This window comes from Haliotis asinina, chromosome 11 (genome assembly GCF_037392515.1).
Source record: "Haliotis asinina isolate JCU_RB_2024 chromosome 11, JCU_Hal_asi_v2, whole genome shotgun sequence".
Classification (NCBI taxonomy): domain Eukaryota; kingdom Metazoa; phylum Mollusca; class Gastropoda; order Lepetellida; family Haliotidae; genus Haliotis; species Haliotis asinina.
In genome coordinates this window covers 3,602,804-3,624,483 of record NC_090290.1, presented here as the reverse complement: position 1 = coordinate 3,624,483, position 21,680 = coordinate 3,602,804, and the positions used below count along the sequence as shown (strand labels likewise).

General features: G+C 42.0%; 1 protein-coding gene across 1 annotated transcript in view; it reads right to left on the bottom strand.

Moving 5' to 3' along the window:
- LOC137256517 (uncharacterized) overlaps positions 1 to 21,680 on the bottom strand; it is a 46,495-nt gene that overhangs the window by 1,402 nt on the left and 23,413 nt on the right. Inside the window, exons 12-26 of the mRNA XM_067794358.1 lie at positions 19,437 to 19,664; positions 18,612 to 18,755; positions 16,139 to 16,248; positions 15,513 to 15,616; positions 14,881 to 15,011; positions 14,206 to 14,347; positions 13,429 to 13,568; positions 6,254 to 6,397; positions 5,382 to 5,561; positions 4,516 to 4,696; positions 3,729 to 3,838; positions 2,179 to 2,313; positions 1,848 to 1,976; positions 1,018 to 1,191; positions 222 to 408 (exon numbers count right to left, since the gene is read on the bottom strand). Of these exons, the coding sequence (XP_067650459.1) occupies positions 222 to 408; positions 1,018 to 1,191; positions 1,848 to 1,976; positions 2,179 to 2,313; positions 3,729 to 3,838; positions 4,516 to 4,696; positions 5,382 to 5,561; positions 6,254 to 6,397; positions 13,429 to 13,568; positions 14,206 to 14,347; positions 14,881 to 15,011; positions 15,513 to 15,616; positions 16,139 to 16,248; positions 18,612 to 18,755; positions 19,437 to 19,664 (2,239 nt within the window). The remainder of the gene's footprint in view (positions 1 to 221; positions 409 to 1,017; positions 1,192 to 1,847; positions 1,977 to 2,178; positions 2,314 to 3,728; positions 3,839 to 4,515; positions 4,697 to 5,381; positions 5,562 to 6,253; positions 6,398 to 13,428; positions 13,569 to 14,205; positions 14,348 to 14,880; positions 15,012 to 15,512; positions 15,617 to 16,138; positions 16,249 to 18,611; positions 18,756 to 19,436; positions 19,665 to 21,680) is intronic.

Genomic DNA, 21,680 nt, shown 5'->3' with positions numbered 1-21,680 from the left:
TCATTTCGACCCATTTGAACGATCCGTGAGGTAACTGCTAGTCCCAATCTTCGCCACATTAAGTACATCAACCTTTAGTGTCCGTCACGATATGGCTGGAATATTGCCAATGTGGCGTTAAATATTAACTCACTTTAGTGATATTGTGTTGAATAAAAGGAACATCCCAGCATGGCTATCGGCTAAAAATAGCTTTCCAAGTACCCACACAGTATACTCACGTTGAGCTCCAGAACTGGATGTTTAAGTCACCGTCGTTTCTGCAATAAGCTCGGCATGCTTTCACTGACGAATCCACGGCTACACTCAAGTATGGCGAAGGTCCAGCCAATATTTGATTTTCTCCCGTAGCCAGACGGCTGTCAGTTAGCTCGTAGTAGTTCATCTGTCTTGGAGCTGTGGCGCCATCTAGCCAAAATATACGTGTCACATTTGTTATAATTTCGAAAGACACCTAATCTCCAGCATACGAAGCCAGGGATTTAACCCACTCAGCCACCGCGGCTTCCAAGAAACTGGAAGTCCGACGACTGGGGGTGCCGTTTATTACTCTGTGTTCCTCTCTTACAAGTGTAAAATGGCACAGTCTCTAATAGTATTCACCTGCAGTTCACTTTCCAATAGCATTCACCTAAAGTTCACCTCCAATTGTATTCAGCAAGTTCACCTACAGATAAGGTGATCCCAGAGTATGAAACAAGCCTAAATTCTCAGCCTGACATCAGGGCTGGTAACTTCTAAAAGTTACCATCCTGAAATGAACTGAACCAGACCAAACCAGGACATCAATCGTTACTGGGTTCCTTCTCATCTAAAACTGGTATAACTGAAAGATTCATCAACTCAAAGGATTCCACCTATCATACACACTATCTATCGACACAAATAATTCAGGTCACACCCTCATTCTGATCGGTTTGTCATAACCATCGCCCCAAACAGCCATAGATCGGGACCGAGTCAGGTTACGGAAAGAGCCGAGCCGAGTGGTGACGAATGTCTCTGGGAAAGTCTCACCTTCGCATATAATGTCAGTTCCAGTGAGAGAACTGTCTTGTTGGCAGGCGCGGATTCTATTTCCACTCTGGTAGACATATCCGGAATCGCATTCGAAATTGACGACCTTGCCAGTCTGCACGCTGGTGGCGTCGGCAACGACACCAACTGGGGGAGCGGGGACGGCGCACGTTCCTTGAGGGTTGAGGAAATGTTGATTAGACATACTGAAGATCGTTAATAAGATCAAAACTGAACTCAGTGTATTTTCCTAGATCGAGGGTTAGAGTTTAGATGTGATCTTCAGCGAACCATGCTTGTTCTCAGAGGCTACTAACGGGATCGGATGGTCAGACTCGTTGACATCTGTCTGCATGTCATCGTATCTTAGTTCGGAGATCGATATTCATGATGGCAGTCACTGCAATGTCTTGTCTATACTCCATTACACACAGACCGCCGTCATTAGCATGACAGGTGGGAATATTGCCTCGTAGCGTCTGTTATATCCTTTACACACATACCACCTGTGAAGATCAGGGTTAGAATTGATCTTCAGTAACCCATCCTCGTCGTCCCGTGATGATCCCTGTTAGATCTGACTTTCAGTAACCTAAGCTTGTCGTTGGTGACGACTAAGATTTATTTTATTATATTTATTTATAATCGGTTGAGACACGTCATCGTATCCCAACTGCGTAGATCGACGCTTAACTGTCGATCGCTGGATTGTCAGGTCCAGACTCGATGATTTACAGACCTCCGCCGCATAGCTGTAATATTGCTGAGTGCGGCATAAAACTAAACTCACTGGCTGTCACACATATCGCAATCACCATGGCAACACCTACCTGGTGCACAATTCCCGGATGTTTTTTCGCAGAATGCCTTGGCAAAGCTTGCACTGTAACCCAGATCGGGATTGCCACTGAGAATTGTCGCACAGTCGCCCTTCTTGTCATTACACGATCCTGAGCCTCCTGAATAAAGACATCACATTCGGATTAGTACAGGGACGTGACGTCTTGTTATGAGAAGGTAGAATTATGAGGATTCGCAATCTTAATTTCACTTTATTCGATTTACCTTTTTATATTTCAAGTGAATTTCAGGGTGAATTTCACTGCAAACATACTATAATTGCCATCGGAGACTCAACAGTTGCAATCCGATGCATCTCACCTGCTAGTGGTACCTTGCACAAGGCATACGCGGCGTGTTTGTTTAGGCTCGTCTTGGCCAGCTTGTTGGCGAACTTGTGGTTACCTGGCAACAACCACGCCATGTTTTTCTTGGCGTTTCCAGCGATACCGTTAGCTGAAGTCATATGGAAAGAGAAATACCAGTAACTCGGTTAATACGATTTTTTTAACTTTCGAGAGCACTGAGTGGATAGGTCTGTCATCTGAGGTAGCTCAGTTGGTCGGGGCACAAACCGATGTCCTCTGGTTCAAATCCCGTGTTATGCTTCAAGGTTTCTAGCTCCGCACCACATACATGTAAAAATCTGACACCTACAACACTTGACACCTAGAACAGTTGACACCCACAACACCTTACACCTAGAACAGTTGACACCAACAGCACCCGACACCTAGAACACCTGACACTCATAACACCTGACACCCACAACACCTGACACCTACAATACCAGACACTTGGAACACCTAAAACCTACAGCACCTGGCACCAAGAAAGTTGATACCCACAACACCTGACACCTACAACACCTGACACCTACACCTGACTTTCCTTCCAAGTACGTTTGTTAATGCGTATGACGAACTACGGTTTTGACGATCTGCAACTGGTGTCCCCTTTCATTTCGTTACAATCGTAACTGTCAGTTTTTTTGCGCGATTATACGCACTGAGTATAACAAAGAGCAAAGGTAGCATGCACAGGGGACCAGCGTTTACACTAACATATACATAAACATTAGTGGTTGAAAGCTGACGATTAATGACTGGTTTATTACCAACGAGCTATCATCACAGGAAATACTGGTCATCTGTTACATTATCCTCTTCAGGTTGTTATTGCAGATAAGTACAAATGTGGTCACCTGGGTTTTTTTTGTTTTATTTAGAAACTGTGCAAATTGCATTTGCAAATGTCACATTCCATGTACTTTTTTAATCAAGGTGCTGAATAATATAATTATCATGAACGTAAACTTTCTGGACTTTTAAGACATTTGCAGTCATGTCTTTTCAGTAAACGGAGTTTCAAAGATTTAGACGCATTTTCTGGCCCTGACACCTAAAAATATTCCGTTTTTTAAACACTGACACAGCAGTTCCAAACTCGTTTGGCTTTGATTATAAAAAATGTGTTCAATTGGTCGTTTAGTCACTGTGTAATTCAGTTAGAGCACCACTAATAGAAATGCCGCACTCGACAACATTCCACCTAAATTTAGTATGGTTTATAATTTTATATGAATAATGAAGTCTGGACCAGACAATTCAGGATCAACAGCTTGAGAGTCGGCCCACGCAACTAGGATCCGATGACATGCGTCAACCAAGTCAGCGAGCCTGACCGCCAGATTCCGTTAGTCGCCTCTCACGACAAGGATGGGTCACTGAAGATCAAATTCTAGCCCTGATCTTCACGGGACAACACGATACGTACACGCGTCATCACCTTGTTCACCAATGTATAAGTATAACCATTAGGATCTTGCTGGTCTTCTTTTGAGAGATATAGTGACTGATATTGTTTCTCACCGTTCTTGTTTTTCCACAGATAAGCGCCCACTACAGGTTTACCGTCGAAATCGCTCATCCATCCTTTCCCCTTTGGCGTCATCCCAAACCAAACTTTAGCAGTCGTAAGTCTGTGAAGGCAAGAGCTATACGGTTTGTACTGAACTTTAAATTAACTGTAAAACATTGAAGCGAAAGAGTACACATACAACAGGAGACAATTCGGATTGGTAATATACGAGGCAACATACTAGTAGTTGCATTGCTTTCAATTCAACATTTCGCTGTTAATATGTATCAACAATAACCGTATTTCTTGTCTTCATAGCCGTGACATTGCTGGACTATTGCTAAAAGAGGCGTACATCCCTTCTCCTTCATTCCTAAACAAGCAATCGACCCATTACGTCGCTTCGAACGACAAGCACAATTACGTTGAATTTGAACGGTTTCTAGTAAAGCTGCTTTCTCGGATCCAAGCTATCACATAACCTTGTAGGAAAGCTGTAGATTGGTAACGTCATGACACAACGTTGTGGGAAGGTTGTAGACTGGTAACGTCATCATACAACGTTGTGGGAAGGTTGTAGACTGGTAACGTCACCATACAACGTTGTGGGGAGGTTGTAGACTGGTAACGGCACCATACAACGTTGTGGGAAGGTTTTAGATTGGTAACGTCATCACAACGTTGTGGGGAGGTTTTAGATTGGTAAAGAACGGCACAGACAGGTGTGCGAGAAAGGATGGAGGCGACACAGCACAGGTTAATGCATAGATAACGTTGTCGGCACACTGAATGACTTACCCTAGAACATTGTCTCTCAAGTCGACGATGATGTTAAGTTCCTTCTTGCTCTCGGGATACACAAGGACGCTGTTGGCGTTTACGTCTTTAGCGCATGCTGCCCGTGCAGCGGCGCCTTTGAAGGTTCCCGATAGGAACTTGTAGCAGTTGCCGCTCCGCTCTGTGAAACCACCTGGGCAGCCTTTTAGAAACAGAAAGTATTTTGTTCAGAATTGGTTGGTCTACGCCAATGAACAATTAGTGCCGATATTACCGGGATGTCACAACCAGAAAAGCCACGACTCCGGCAAAATACATGACTTATTTAGCTGCACTCCTAAATTTTCCCTCTATATGCAAGTTGTCCTGGGATAATGGAGTCTGGACCAGACAATCACGTGGTCAGAATTTGGAATCCAGTGAATCAACCAAGTCTACCGGACTATCGGACCCAGTAGTCGCCTTCTACAAAGCGTGGGTTGCTGAAGACCGAATCTTCAAGGTTCTTGTTCAGGCTAGCTATTCTCGAAACGTTCGTAGCCCTACGAACCTCTTGAACCCATTATTAACACATTGGCTAAGATCAAAGTGAAGAATTCTTAGGGCTACGAACGTTTCGAGAATACGGGCCCAGGAGGTAAAGATGTACGCTGAATACGAAGTGCTTCTCGATTAGTCACGAGATGCCGGAAGTCTCTCGCTGTGATTTAAATTTTAACACACTCACTCTGTGTTCAACAATGCGCCTGCAATATTTGGGATATGAGAGGCTCCCTCCATGTTTGAACCCACTTTTAGTGTCCCCCGCCGTAATATTGCTAAAAGCGACGTAAAATTCAACTCACTCACTCACGGAGTAAACCTTTCTGGGCAAATGCCATACATACCTGCACAAAAATTATCCTGGGTTGACCATTGTCCATTTGACAAGCACACGAATTGCACGGTGTTGTCACCGGAGTTGCATTTGACAGAGATGCTGTCTCCAACTGTGTAACCGTCGGGGTTGACATTGAGGTTGGTCGTCCCCTCCGGCAAAGTGGGGTCACCGCATGACACGTCTGGGGCTGGGAATGGGAAAATACGATAGATTTGGAAGTTATTCTCATGGACCCGTACAGGTTACTCTGTATCCTTCAACTGAATTCCATGAATAATGTCACGTGAGGTCACAATGAAGTGTTTTCTTTTTTATAAAAAATCTCAAAATGTTTCTACAGTATAACTGTTATATCCGTTTGTCGTTCTTTACGTGCGTTTCCAATTAAATATATAACAAATGACTTGGAGAAAGAAACCAGATCCATGTGTCGGTCAGAATGTTATAAGCGTCTTGGTTTTAACCGGAGTACAGCGAAAACTGCCACCTGTCTAATCCGGCACACTGCCTAAACAGGCATAAAATTTTGGTCCATTTTACAACGATCCTATGATCATTAAAACACGTATCTTTTGTATGTAGGGACGACATTCCGATCCCAACAAGCAATTTTAATTGATATGAACTCTTAACCTTTATACTCTGTTTATAAATAGTGCTCGATGTTGTACAGCTAGAGTGAATTTAGGGGCTGGACTTCTATGCAAAGAGGAAAAGTGTAGATGGAGATAGGATCGATAGTCACTTGGGATGGAGATTTTAGGACAAGAGGAGGGGGATTAATTCATTCAAGAGTAAAACAACCTAAGTTCAAGGTACATCCTTGACGCGTAACTACACGAGTTACTGTTTTTGAGAGTTATCGCCCCTTGCCCTTACCGGGGGTTTCAGCAGTAGGGTAGTCTGTGATGAGACCAGCATCATAGCACGCCTTGAAGCATGTTCTTCTCGTTTCGGGGTCGCTGCATGTTGAGTCCCACGTGAGGGAGGTCTCGCAATCGTCGTAGACGTTGAAGGGTTTGACTGTTGAAAAGTATGCGTCTCGTTAATAAAAAAGATAACCAGGGCTGCGTATGAGCAAGTAAGTTGTATTGCAATATACTGCGATTCAGGTATCCGTACTGCGATACGTATTGCGATATATTGGGATTCAGGTACCCTTATTGCGATACGTATTGCGATATATTGGGATTGAAGTACCCGCATTGCGATACGTATTGCGATATATTGGGATTTAGGTACCCGTATTGCGATACGCATTGCGATATATTGTGATTCAAGTACCCGTATTGCGATACGTATTGCGATATATTGGGATTCAGGTACCCGTATTGCGATACGTATTGCGATATTTTGGGATTCAAGTACCCGTATTGCGATACGTATTGCGATATATTGGGATTCAGGTACCCGTATTGCGATACGTATTGCGATATATTGGGATTCAGGTACCCGTATTGCGATACGCATTGCGATGTATTGGGATGCAGGTAGCCGTATTGAGATGCGTATTGTGATATATTGGGATTCAGGTACCCGTATTGCGATATATTGGGAACTAATATGCATGGCAATCCTATTTACTACATTGTAAGTCTCTAAACATATCTTAGGATTCTGGGCACCCGTGGCGAGCCACCTCCTCGTGGTGGGTGCTGGGTAACGCTAAGAGCTCGCCGACACCCCCGTAGTGGGGGATATTTGGTCCACCAACCCGTTTGCCGTGGGTTGCGGCCTTGTGTCGGCGGAGAAAGGGATCCTGGTGGTTGAGGGCAATAGGAGCTTTAAGCCGTGTTCCTGTTGCCTAACACACCACTTTGGCCCTGACTTCGCCTAGACGGGTGGTAGAACTGGCCCGGTTCTATCAATTGGCTGGTCACGCCATGCCCTGTGCATAGTAAAAGTTTTTTTGCACACTCAACTACTTATTGGGTCTTGGCCATTTCGAGTTTTCATTTCCAAAATATTAACATATTTAATGCCTAGAGTCCTATGCCAGAAGGCGGTGGCTCATGGGCCAATCTGGCAATGTTGACCTCCAAGTTCAATATGTGTCCAATCATTTGTCACGGGCAGAACCACCCTGGCAATTTATTTGGTATACAAATGTTGCTATTTGTGTCATAGTTGCCGGAGTATAGCATCCCTGTATCCCTGGTGTCGGCATCTTGGAGATCCGATGCTATTTGACATCGTCCTTGTTGACACTCCATGGTGGATGGGGAGTAGGGATGCTGAATTTTTTCCTTCAATCATGGATCCCCAATCATCTGGTTCTTGGCGAAATGAAAAAAAGCGACGAATTGAAAATATTGATGAATCAACAAGAAGTGTTTCTTCCAATGCTGATTACTGGGCAAGTTTCTTAGTGATTAAGGCAACAGACAATCTTCCTATTAAACTAAACCCCTTTGCCATTTCTAAGGCTGTTTCAGGTATATGTGGAGAGGTTCGCAATGTCACCCGTCTTCGTAGTGGTGCATTTCTGGTGGAATGTGCACGGAGACAGCAATCTCTAAATCTTTTATCTATCAAAACATTTGCCAATATTGAGGTTGCTGTGTCCGTGCACAGAACATTAAATTCCTGCCGGGGCATTGTTCGGGACAGGGCTCGCTGCCTGTCTGACATGTCAGAACAAGACATAGTAAATGAACTTCATGATCAGGGAGTCACAGCTGTAAAACGGTTCACCGTCAGGAAAGAAGGAATCAGTGTCTATACCAACACATATCTCTTGACGTTTGCTCGTGCATCCTTACCACCTTCAATCAAAGCAGGGTATTTCAATATTGGAGTGGACGTGTATGTCCCCAGCCCGCTTCGCTGCTTTAAATGTCAGAAGTTCGGCCATGGGGCTAGTTCTTGTCGTGGTTCGGCTGTATGTCATCGTTGTGGTGAACAACATGATAATACAGACTGCAACAATGAGTTCAAATGCGCAAACTGTTCTGGATCTCATGCTGATACATCAAAATCTTGTCCTGTTTGGCAAAAGGAGTCCAAAATAATGAAACTTAAATGTGAAAGGAATATTTCATACTTTGACGCCAAAAAACTGTTGACAGCTGAAACCACACCTCCATTAAATAAGACCTACTCTGCTGCCGTCACTCACGCTGTTATGACATCTCCTGTAAGTTGTCAGACAGACTTGACATGGGTTAAGTCTGCAAAACCCATTACCTTATCCTCAGTTGCAAAACCATCTTCCCCAGTAACTCAGTCTACATCTGGATCACAGACTGAGAGACAGCCTGAGTCCAAATCACAGTCTTCTGACAAACAGACCGATAGCCAAAAACAGAAAGGAAAAAAATTAAATAGGAAATCAATTCCCATCATCCCTTCATCTTCAGAAGTTCCTGTAGAAAACTCTTTTGGGCCTCTGGAGATGGATATCACTCTGTCCTCACAGGACAGCAGGAGGAATTTACCCTCCACACATTCGCGTGGAAGATCACCAATTGAGCCACCATGGACCAGTCCAATCTATTGCAATGGAATTGTAGAGGACTAAAAACTAATTTCAACGAGGTACAATTGCTGATACAGGACTTTCAGCCATCTACGCTATGTCTCCAAGAGACATATCTTAAAAATACAGATACCTTGAATTTGAGACAGTACAGCGCTTATCATTCTTTTTCTCCTCCGGGATATCGGGCTACTGGAGGCGCTTCTATTCTCGTTCATCAGAGCGTAATACATAGCCCTGTTACTCTAAAAACAAACCTTCAAGCAGTTGCTGTTCGCTTGACTTTACACATTGCTTTGACATTGTGCAGTTTGTATATCCCTCCATCTTCCAATATTTGTCAATCAGATCTTCAAAGTCTATATGATCAGCTCCCCAAACCATGTATTATTATGGGGGACCTCAACGGACACAATCCATTATCGGGAAGTGACCATACTAATAATAAAGGCAAAATCCTTGAGGAATTCATTTCCGATAATAATTTGTGTGTTTTCAATGATGTCTCAGCTACTTATTTACATCCAGCTACGGGAAAATACTCTTCCCTGGATTTATCACTAGCTGATTCCAACTTATACAATGAATTTGAATGGCTGGTCCATCGTGACCTATGTGGGAGTGATCACTTCCCCACCATGCTGAAAGCCATCAACCCTGGTGATGATCCACCTGTATCAAGACGGAACTTTGCTAGGGCTGATTGGTCATTATATCAGACACTGTGTGCTGAACACTTGAAGCATGATCTTTTTAAGAACAGTGAAGATCCAATACAGTCTTTTTCGGATATACTAAATGCCATTGCAGACAAAACAATTCCTATGTCCTCTGCAATTCCACATATTCGTAAACCATGGTTTACTGACGAGTGTAAACAGGCTAGAAAATGTAGGAAGAAAGCCGAAAAATATTTTCGCAAACATCCTACAGTTCATAATCTAGACAAAGTCAAAATTACTAACGCTAAGTCTAGACGTACTTTTAAACAAAGTAAACGTCAGTCTTGGCGAAATTATGTTTCCAAAATAAATTCACGCACACCAATGTCAAAGGTGTGGAATATGGTCCAAAGAATAAAGGGCAAAGGTTCCAAATCTACTGTGCATCATCTGAAGGACGGGGATACCATATTAACTAATAAAACTGACATAGCAAATAAACTTGGCGCAATTTTAGCAAAACATTCATCTTCATCAAATTATGTCCCTGAGTTCCAAAAGTATCAGAAACAAGAGGAAAAGAAAAGAATCAATTTTAAATCAATGGTGAAGACTATAACGAATTATTTTCGTTGCATGAGCTCCATACTGCCCTTGAGCAAGCTCATGATACAGCTACAGGAACCGATAATATTCACTATCAGCTCCTAAAGCATTTGCCCGAATCATGTTTAGAAGTCCTTTTAGGAATTTTTGATCAAATATGGACGTCGGGAAATTTCCCAACTTCATGGCGTAATGCCATTGTTGTCCCTATTCCAAAGCCTGGCCGGGATCATACTGATCCGTCTAATTACAGACCAATATCTCTAACGAGTTGTATCTGTAAAACCATGGAACGTATGGTGAATAATAGATTAACTTGGTATCTTGAAACCAATAACATTGTAACAAATATTCAGTGTGGTTTCAGGAAAAATCGTAGTACCATTGATCACTTGGTACGTTTAGAATCCTTTGCTAAAAATGCTATAGTTGATAAACAGCATGCTGTATCAATTTTCTTTGATCTTGAGAAAGCTTATGATACGACCTGGAAGCATGGTATTTTACAGGATTTGCATGATTTTGGTTTGAGAGGCCGTTTGCCTCTTTTTATATCACAGTTTTTACAAGACCGGCAATTTCAAATCTGCGTGGGTTCTACCCTGTCTGAACATTATAATCAGGACCAGGGTGTTCCACAAGGGAGTGTTTTGTCTGTTACTTTATTTAGCATTAAAATCAACAGTTTATCCAAAGTTTTAAATGATTCGATTGACGGATCACTTTTTCTGGATGATTTTAATATTTCCCGTCGTGGTAAAAATATGCGTACTATTGAGAGGCAACTGCAGTTATGCTTAAATAAAATTAATAAATGGTGTCTTGAAAACGCTTTCAAATTTTCTAAATCGAAAACTAATTGTATACACTTCTGTAGACGATATAAACCACATAAAGACCCTGAACTGTTTCTAAATGGCACTGCTATTAAAGTTGTTAAAGAGGCCAAGTTCTTGGGATTGATTTTTGACTCACATTTAACGTTACTTCCCCATATCGAATCCCTTAAGACTAAATGCCTGAAGGCACTTGACTTGTTGAAAGTCATTTCTAATTGTAAGTGGGGAGGAGACCAAGCTACCCTCCTACAACTTTATCGATCATTGATCCGTTCGAAACTTGATTACGGCTCTATCGTATACGGTGGAGCCTGTAAAAGCAACCTTAAACTTCTTGATTCTGTCCATCACCAAGGTTTAAGACTTTATCTTGGATCTTTCCGAACTTCACCCTTTGACAGTCTTTACGTTGAGGCCGATGAATCATCTCTTACACAACGTCGTATAAAATTATCCTTACAGTACATTACTAAATTATCCTCTAATGAATCTAACCCTGCATATAACTGTGTGTTCAATCCACTTTATCAGGATTTGTACGACAAGAAGTCTTCTCTTGTTCCACCTCTCGGACACAGAATTAAACCATTTCTTTCTTCGGCCGGCATTAAGCTGGAAAACATAGCTCCCTCCCGTCTTCTTTCTTCTCCTCCTTGGCAGTTAGTTAGACCACAAGTCGACCTAACATTAATTTCTTTTAAAAAATCCGAAACCAATGAATTACAATATAAACAAGAATATAATCAATTAAAAAGTACAGCAATTACAAACCCTTATTTACAGATGGCTCCAAGGACGGTGGTGCAGTAGCTTGTGCCACTGTCATTGGATCCAGAACAATATCTTCTAGAATTCCAGATGACAGTTCTATTTTTACTGCAGAAGCAAATGCCATATTAACGGCTGTCAAATATATTCAAAGACACCCTAAACATAAACAGTATATTATCTATTCAGACTCTCTTTCTTGCCTTCAGGCTATTAAAAATATTTCTTGTAAACATCCACTTTTAATTGAAATCATTGAATTGTATAATGATCTTGCTACTGGCCAATACGACATCGTCTTTTGTTGGTTACCCAGCCACGTTGGCATTTCTGGGAACACACTGGCTGACCTTGCTGCAAAAGCAGCACTCAACAAATCTGTGACACCACTTCTTATTCCATACGCTGATTATAAAGCAATCATTAGGTCTTACATCCATGATCTGATGCAGAAGAGGTGGGACACCCAAGTAGGTATCAACAAATTACATGAAATAAAGCCGTATATTGGATACACCTACTTGGGTTGTCAGTCAAGATTTGAAGAGGTCATTATGCGACGATGTCGTATTCGCCACACTAGATATACACATGAATATGTGCTTAAAGGTGAGGATCCTCCTTTTTGTATCCCTTGTGATGAAAAAATCACAGTCAAGCATGTCTTGCTTGACTGTGTTGAATATTCCATCACAAGGGATAACTATTTTAAATCAAGAACTATGAAGGATCTTTTTAGTAATGTTAGTGCTCATTTAATCATTGCGTTTTTAAAAGAATTAGACCTGTTACATGACTTGTAAATAGATAAATATTTTATGATTGGAAGTTGAATTAGCAACTGAGATTGTTAGTGGCTGTATCCTCGAAGGGGGTTGAAGTACCGTAAAAGTATTGTCCTCCTGAGAGGGTACGTAAGTCCCAAAACAGTTGAAGTCATATTTAATCTTCCATTTTTTTTAGTCGTAGAATATGTGTCATTTTAAATTGTGGCTAATTTTGCATACAGTTGCCATCAGCCGAGGGGATGGTGTAAATCCAGCTATGGACCATGCAGGCAGCAAAGGCACTGTAAGTCCCCATGGTACCTAGGATGGTGATCTACCTTCGGTTGTTGGCGATCTATGGCCTGTTTTAATATTGTATTGTCCAAATAGTGATACGATTATTTTGTTTAAGTTTCAACGCTAGTTTTAAATACTAACTGTGATAATCTAGTGGTTTTACTGTCCTTCGTCGACAGGTTCTTCATAATATGCTCATATATTTGGTTTTTAATGTCACGTATGTTCTCGTCACGATATGGCTGCAATATTGCCGACGTGACGTTAGATATTAACTCACTCACTCACTCTTAGGATTCTGATAACATCCATCTCAAAATGACGTTGCATAGTCAGGGATTCTTTTTTCCTTTTTAAACGCTTTACAGTATGACAGTATGTACTTTTGTCTTTGGATAATGAAGGAAACATTTGTTGTGAATGTCTGTCCTTGTAAATTAAACCATAAAGCTAATCACGAAAACGTGATATGTTCTTTCCGGATGGGACTCGACCAGAAAACGTACTAGAATTTGTACTTTCCTGAGAAGGTGAAATCCCAAATATGACATATATTGCAATTGTCACAGTAGGCGATTAACAGCAATACTCACTGAACGGACCAAAGTCAAAGAAGGTGGCTAACAGCAATACTCACTGAATTGCCCCACGTCACAATACGTGAATGTCACGTTTCCCAAGTGTACGGAAGTGGCACAGAAGGGCATGAGTTTGAGTCCCCTCACATTTCGACAGTAGTTCGAATCAAAGCCACAGATGTGATTCTGTGCTGAAGCTCTGTGTAAAACAGAAAATGTATTGGCAACTGAAAGCATGAAGTATCTACAGGAAGTTAGGGTTGTTCCGAACATGCTTATGACGCTTTCACACCAACAGTTAAAATCGACAAGCCAGTAATCACGCGTAAACCTTGCACATTCAATTCAGACTCTACGGCGTAACATTTACCTCCAGGGAAGACCTCCTGTAGGCCATGACCATCGTGTTGGTTTTGTCATGAGTGGAAGAATGGAAGCAGGGTCAAGGTCAAGGTCAAAGGTCACTATGCACTGGCATATGCGCCATAATATAATAAGTAATGAGACATACCGTGACCTAAAGTGTTTGACCATCGTAATAAAAATAAATATATTTATAATGGTCGACTTAAAAGCGCCATTCCAGGATGAATATCTTTCTCAAAGCACTACCATTATTACCCTGCATAACCCAAGATGCCTTTGATACACTAGAACGTTAATAGCCAAATGACTTATCCCATCGGGTACCCATTTTCTGCTGGGTACGATAAATACGTACCGTTATAACCGATGTGGCAAATTTTGAGAAAAAAAGGAAATTGGTCAGTGCTACAGATTAAACTTGATGTATGACCAAGTATACGAACTTTGTATTTTAACTTTGACCAACTCACGGTGGCGCAAAATACTCCGGGTCGACTTCAAACACGTCCGACCAAGGCAGGCACTGAGAGAAACCTTCCTCGTTGACAGCGTAGCTCATTTGTCCGCAATAGTCTTCGCCTCTGTTCACCAGTGAGTGTGGCAACTGGTTGGCTGAACGGTCAAAATAGAAAAGAAAATGTTTTTGCGTTAAATGCATGGACAAGGTTGTGGTCAGTGCGAGTGAGTGAGTGTGAGGACCGTCTTACGCCTCATTTAGCAGCATGACAGCAATATCTCCAATATGGTGGAGACTCCAGAAATACACTTTACACATTGTAACCATGTGGGGAAACGAACCCGAGTCTTGGGCGTGATGAGCGAACGTTTGAACCACTACGCTACTCCATCCACCCAGGTCAGTAGAAAATGGTGGATAGTGTGAGCAACCAAATTAGCCATTCCTGCTCTGTGGCAAAGGTCGGTAAATGATGGAGTCTGGACCAGACGATCCAATGATCAATATCGTGAGCATCAATCTACGATGAATACGATGACACGTGTCAACCAAGCCAGCGAATCTGACCACTCGATCCCTTTAGTCGCCCCTAACGATAAGAATGGGTTGCTGAAGACAAATTCTAACCCGGATCTTCACGTGTATAATCAGGAAATGAAACGACTTCATTGAAAGAGGAATCGCTTACATGAGGCCAGCTTGGCTTTACATTTGAAGCCAGTGAAAGGGCAAGACTGAATCCCAGTACTAAATGTCACCCTCAGTTTGTTGGCGATAGACAGCACCGGCGACATCCGGTTTCCACTCGCGTAGATTGGGCTGATAAAAAAAAAACAAAAACAAAAAATAACATCATCAGTACTCGATATAAGGTCTAATGTATAGCAAACGAAACGCAAATTTGGAAAAAATGAAATCTCATAAAAGTAAGCATTCGTGTTTATTTTCTAAATTTGTATTATGCCTCGTTTCTTTTGCTGCTTATGAGAGTTATCGGTATATTCGCAGTTCGAGACAAACCGAGTTGACATCTGCCACATGAGCGATTATATAAGATTCTGTCTGAGCCTTAATCTGTTTCGTCACAATCGACGCATCGAATTATATTGGTCCGAATTATCACAGATTCAGAGTTCAGGGTCCACGGGACATTGTGATTCGAGAAGCTGCAGTTAACTCCCTTTGATTTAATCATGCTGATCCTGGTTTCAAATCTCGGATTTGTTTCAGTTTGGGGTTAGGTATATGGCAATGTTCCATGCATGTTCGCACTGAGCTTATGTCAGATTGTTATGAGACCACATGGCAAACAAGTCTTACTCCACACCACCTTCCCCAAGCATGTTCTTGCTGATCTTGAAAGACGCATCACAACCAATGTCGATGTTACCGCATTCAAGGAGAACCCTGGATCCCTCGGGAGCCTGTGGGGGAGAAACGTCATCAGTAGAATACGATAGTGAACTGGTCCTTCGATTTCCATTCCCCTAAACGATTAATTACGGATACGGGCGACCACTTTTAATATTCTCCCGTTGCTTCGATACTTGCACATTAGAGGTAGTGCGTGTGTGTGTACGTGAGTGCGTGCATGTGTGTGTACGCGCGCGACCGTGTGTGAATGTGTGGTTTTGTATGGGTGCTTGATATTCTTGTCAGCTATGCTTTCAAAACCAGGTATTTGCTTGAATTGACCAGAAGCCCAGTTTTCTTTTGTTACACGAAACCGACCTTAAAACATATTCAATGTATTTCTCCCTAGCCTGATTTAAATAAAACTTTCTCTACTGCTGGGCTTTTCTTCCTTGCTAATTTGCTCATTTAACGGGACTTAAAAAACTACTCCGTGATGCAGAAGTACAAGTTATATGATTAGACCTGTTTATATTTTGACCGTGCTTGCGGTTGAATCCACAAATCAACGAAACTGTCAAATTACTGTTTACCTTAAACACCCAGTTGCACTCCTTGTTCTTGCCGTATGAGTCCGGGTAGTTGGGAGAGGCGAACACCTCCTCCGCGTGGGTCTCGCTCAGTTCGACAAAACCTCCACAGTCTGAAACAATTTGCATTCTGTTGACGTACACACAAAAGCAGACATATTCACAGTGAATGAGTGAGTGAACGAGTTTAGTTTCACGCTGCACTCAGCGATATTCCCGCTATATGGCAGATGTCTGTAAAATAAGCGAGTCTGGACCAGTCAGCAGAGTGATCAACAGAATGATCATCGACCAGAGCAACTGGGAACCGACGACATGTGTCAACCAAGTCTGCGAGTCTGACCAACCGATCTCGCCTCGGGATTATTACTGAAGATCAATTCGGGTGCCATAGTCAGAGACAGACACACTTATAGTGACCTATACACCGCGACAGATATATACACAAATAAAGATAGGAACATATACAAAAGCAGACAGACACAGACACAGGAACCGACAGAAAGATAGGACATATCTAGGAAGGCCCTTAGGCAGTTTAGACGTTATCGCTCTGTGCAGAATCGTAGAAGGTATTGTAAAATCAGAAATAAGTATAAAAGTGCCTGTACAGCTTTCAAGTGTGAAGTGCAAAACACAAGGCTATCTCGACTGAATAGCACCCTCCACAGTCCAAGGCTATTTTGGCAAAATATTCGTACCCTCCAAAGAGGCTCCCTACCCCTATCGAGTATATCAGAGGCAGAATGGTTTTGTCACTTCAGGGACTTGTTTGCTTTTTAAGGAAGACATTATCTGTGATGCACATGATGATACAATAGATACAGATAATGGATAATGTTTTCAGCGACTATTTTGATTGCCCGGTTGGTGTACGACAAGGCTGTGTTCTAAGCCCCATACTTTTTTCATTTTTTATCAACGAACTATATTTTGACATTATACACTCTGGCAGACATTGCATTCAATTATCTCCTGATCTTGTTGAAGTATTTATTTTACTTTTTGCCGACGATGTGATCCTAATGTCAAGCACTGTTATTGGCCTTCAGAGACAAATTAATAGACTATCACATTATTCAGATAACTGGCGACTTGACGTTAATCTTGAAAAGACCAAAATTGTTGTTTTTCGTAAGGGTGGCCCTACGGCAGCTATAGAGAAAATGGTACTTGAAAGGTGAACGTATGTCCGTTGTCAACGAATATAAATATCTAGGGAATTTATTTACACATACACTAAACCTAAATAAATCTATCATTAATTTGGCAAGTAGAGGGAAAAAGGCTTTATTACAATTGATTTCTGTTATACTGAAGTTGGGGGTTGTTTGTCCCAGTATAATTTTCAAGTTGTTTGATTCCCAAGTGCAGCCTATTCTCCTCTATGGATCTGAAATCTGGGGCTTCAAGGAATTTTATGCCATCGAAAAGCTTCACCTTCTTGCTTGTAGAAGGTTTTTAAATGTTGGTATGTCTACCCCTAATAGTATGGTGTACGGTGAATGTGGGAGATACCCTTCGTACATAATTTCTTACTCTCGCTGTTTAAAGTACTGGGGTAAAACAAAAAAATATGCCCGAACATCGTCTGCCCCCCAAAAACTACAATATGATTGTTCATCTTGATAATATTGGTAAAAACACTTGGGCAACCCATATTCGCAGTCTTTTGTTTAGATACGGCTTTGGATTTGTCTGGTTATCGCAAACCCTGGGCGATGTTAATGCATTTATCAAACATTTTCGTACCAGGGCTATCGATATCTTCAAACAGGACTGGCATTCATCACTATATGAAAGTTCAAGATATGACTGTTATCATGAGTTTAAATCTCTACTTGAACCCGAGTCGTATCTATACAACCTACGTAATACAAACCTTCGTAATGCTTTTATACGCCTGTTTTTCTGGACCGGCAGACAGACTCATGCACAGACAGACAGATACATATATAGACAGACAAACACATACCCAGAGACAGATAGACAGATACATAGACAGACCGACAGACACATCCACAGAGACAGACATATACCCAGAGACAGGCAGACAGACGCACAGTCAGAGACAGACGCCGATCTTATGACATTTCATGAATATATTTATCAGGGATCTGACTTACGATGATAAAATTTTGGAAAGGAAAACTGTTTCCCAAAAATGCTTTATTAGACTACTTATAACCGCTATTTGGCGATGATCTGTAAATAGTCGAGACAGACAATCGAGTCATCAACAGCATGAGCATCGGTCTAGGCAACTGGATGTGATGAGATGTGTCAACTAAGTCACCGTGCCTGACCACCCAATCCCGGCAGACGTCGTTTGGTGACAAGTATGGGTAACTGAAGGTCAATTCCACCCAGAATCTTTACGGGTGGTCTTATGCAAGGTTTGGACCTGAACTATTTTATGAGGATGCGGATGAGGAACATGGATGAGTTGTGTCTTTAGACTTTGGTTCCAACTTACTGTAATCAACTGGTTCATATCGACAGTACTCAAACTTGATGCTGTTGTCACTGGACTCGGTGATGGAGGGCAGGATGTCACCGAAGTTGAACTCGGAGGGCCCGTCTTGGACAAAGGTGAAATACTCGCTCTGGACGTTCATACCTGCAGAAGCGGAAGACAGTGCGAGTGTTTCCTTGCAGGGTATTACAGCATTGCGTTTTGTTGAAAGCCACACTCGGCAATATTCCAGGTATACGGCGTTGGAAATATTAGAGTTAGTTTAGTTTTACGCCGCACTCAGCAATAGCCCAGCTATATAATCATGGCGGATTTCTGTAAATAATAGAGTCTGGACCACATTATCTGGTGCTTAACAGAATGAGCATCGACCTACACAAATGGGATTCGATGACATGTGTAAACCAAATTTTCAATTATTTCAATTGACTGGAACACCACTACAACGGATGCAAGTAATAACATTAGAATTTTGTTTGTTTGTAGTTTAAGGATGTACTCAGCAATATTCCAGTTATATGGCGGCATTCTGTGAACAGTCGAGTCTGGACCAGACAATCAAATGATCGTATCATGAGCATCGCCCTACACAACTGGAATACAAAAATGGTTTCACAGGTTGTACGCATATGGGGACTGAAACCCGGGGTCGCATGACGATCGAACGATTTCACCCCCTACCGCCCTAGTAGTAGTAGCAGCAGCAGCTGCAGCATCATCATCAGCAGCAACAGCAACAGTAGTTGTCGTCGTCGTCGTCGTCGTCGTCGTAGTAGTAGTAACCGACAGTTATGCTAATTAGTCAGATGAACAGCACCTGCCTACCTGCAACTTGTTCACAGTCCCTGTTCTGTGCTTTCATCAATGTGAAAGGGAAGTCGTTTGGGAGGGACAGTTCGTCGCCCGGGAACCTGTCGTCACGGCAACAGAACCAGTAAACGGCATTTTCACCGAAATCCCCTGCAGGTAGGCCGCAGTTGCTTTCAGGATTGTCACACTGATCTAGATTCTGACTGCTGGCCTCGTTCACTTGGTAGGCGGCGTCGCTGAATCCTGTCAAGTGAAAATATAGGTCATGAGTTTGAGTTGAAGGTTTAAAGGAACTTTATTATACTTCTCACACTTTGCTAAGGATAATAAGAATTCACACCTTAACTTAAACAGAATTATTATTTGAAATTGTATCCATCTAAAATTGGATAAATAGTCACATGGTAAACATGTTTAGGAAAACAGCCAATTTAAGCTAAGTGCATGCGCTCTATACATGAGTATAGAGCGGTGTTCATGGTACTAGTCAACTATTTAGCAAATCATGGCTCGGGTCATTGACAAGTACAAACCACCTGTCAATAACGGGGATAGGGTCAAGGAGAAGCAGAGACATACCGCAGTGTTGGATCCATACTTACAATAGGCCTAGATATTCAAATCAAATATGTACCCACATGATAGTTTTCTGTGGAACCAATGATTTGATCATTAGCAAAGTGTGAGTAGTATAGTACAGACTAGCGAGGTAGTTCAGCCTGCCTGAAGGGTTCCTCATTAAAAAATCAAGTGTCTAGTCGTCACCACTCGCCCCTTTCCGTAACCCCCAAGAGGACAATTCCTGGTGTCCCACCGTGATTTGCTGGAATATTGATAAAAAAAGCGGCGTAAAACCACACTCACTCCAAGAAGACTCGTGTCGGTGAATGCTATGCTGAAGGATTGAGGTACTTCGATGAAAAGTACTGAAATCGGTTATGGCACTAAGCGATTGTTCAAACATGGCACGGAACATATATCGTCATGTTGGCATTATGAAGAACATAGGTAACAGAAATGTGTTCAGTGATATAAATGCTACAATAAGGATAGGACCAGGAAGGGGGGAGCGGGGGAGCGGGGGAGCGGGGGAGAGATTGAAACAGACACGAGACCTTGTTTACATTACGGTTGTCATGTTTTCCTTTGAGTGACTTTAATTTAAATTTACTGTCTTTATCGGACGATCCTGTGCGTATATTTTACGTCCGCATTTCGTAATTTTGGGTGAGTTAGACAAGGTTCAAGTTTCAAAGCATGTTTTATATTTGACTGATAGGAATAATTTAGTCAGAGACTTCTGGGGTCGTTCATAAAATTTTCAGCGTATTGATGTTGAATTCCTCTAGGGGTATGGCACGTTTTTCACAATTTTTTTCAGCTTAAAATACATTTTAGAGTAATTGTTGTGTACATTTTGAGATCTACTACAGATCTAGCTGTTTAAACGCAACAACGATACACAGATCGTATTACAGGTGCCTATCTCGACAATACAATGTTATTCCCCGAAGTTCAAGTTGACTGATGTGAACCCAGTCGAGCGTCTATGACTCTGTGGTACAAAATTGATTCAAACGTCCGTAAACAGTCAGTCACCATCGTCCGTGGACACTTCCGGAACTTGTCAACACGTTGCAGTAGAAATGTCGCAGAATTCTCCAAACAGACATCCGACGACTTTAATTTCTTCCAAAACTGTGTCGAGAAGTGACGACTGCAAGGGGTGGTGTCACCAGACACTGACCTGAAAGCCCCTTTGTGTCCACAAATGTGCAGTGAATGAACTGACTTATTAAATACTAACAATGTATTATGTTCATCAGTGTGTCCAATTTCCTTTATCTGCATTCAATCTTAATCGACTTATGTACACTTAAATACGTTTGATACATTTCATTACTTTTGGCCTGTGCGTTTCTTTTTCGAAGAGTCTATTTACTTTCACTCTTGTGACAGGAGATGAGATTTCGAACCAAATTCATCCGAAAAACACAATAAATGATTAAGGGCTATGCATTGTTCGTCACAAGGAAAATGAATGAGTTATGTTTTCACGCTTATTTTAGCGATTTTAACCCATATCATATTTTGTATCCATAAGACAGATCGGAAACTAGACCTGTGCCCTGACGAGTTGATCACTGCTCTAGAGTGAGTGAGTGAGTTTAGTTTTACGCCGCATCCAGCAATATTCCAGCCATGTGGCGGTTGTCTGTAAATAATTGTGTCTAGACCAGACAGTCCAGTGACCAGCAC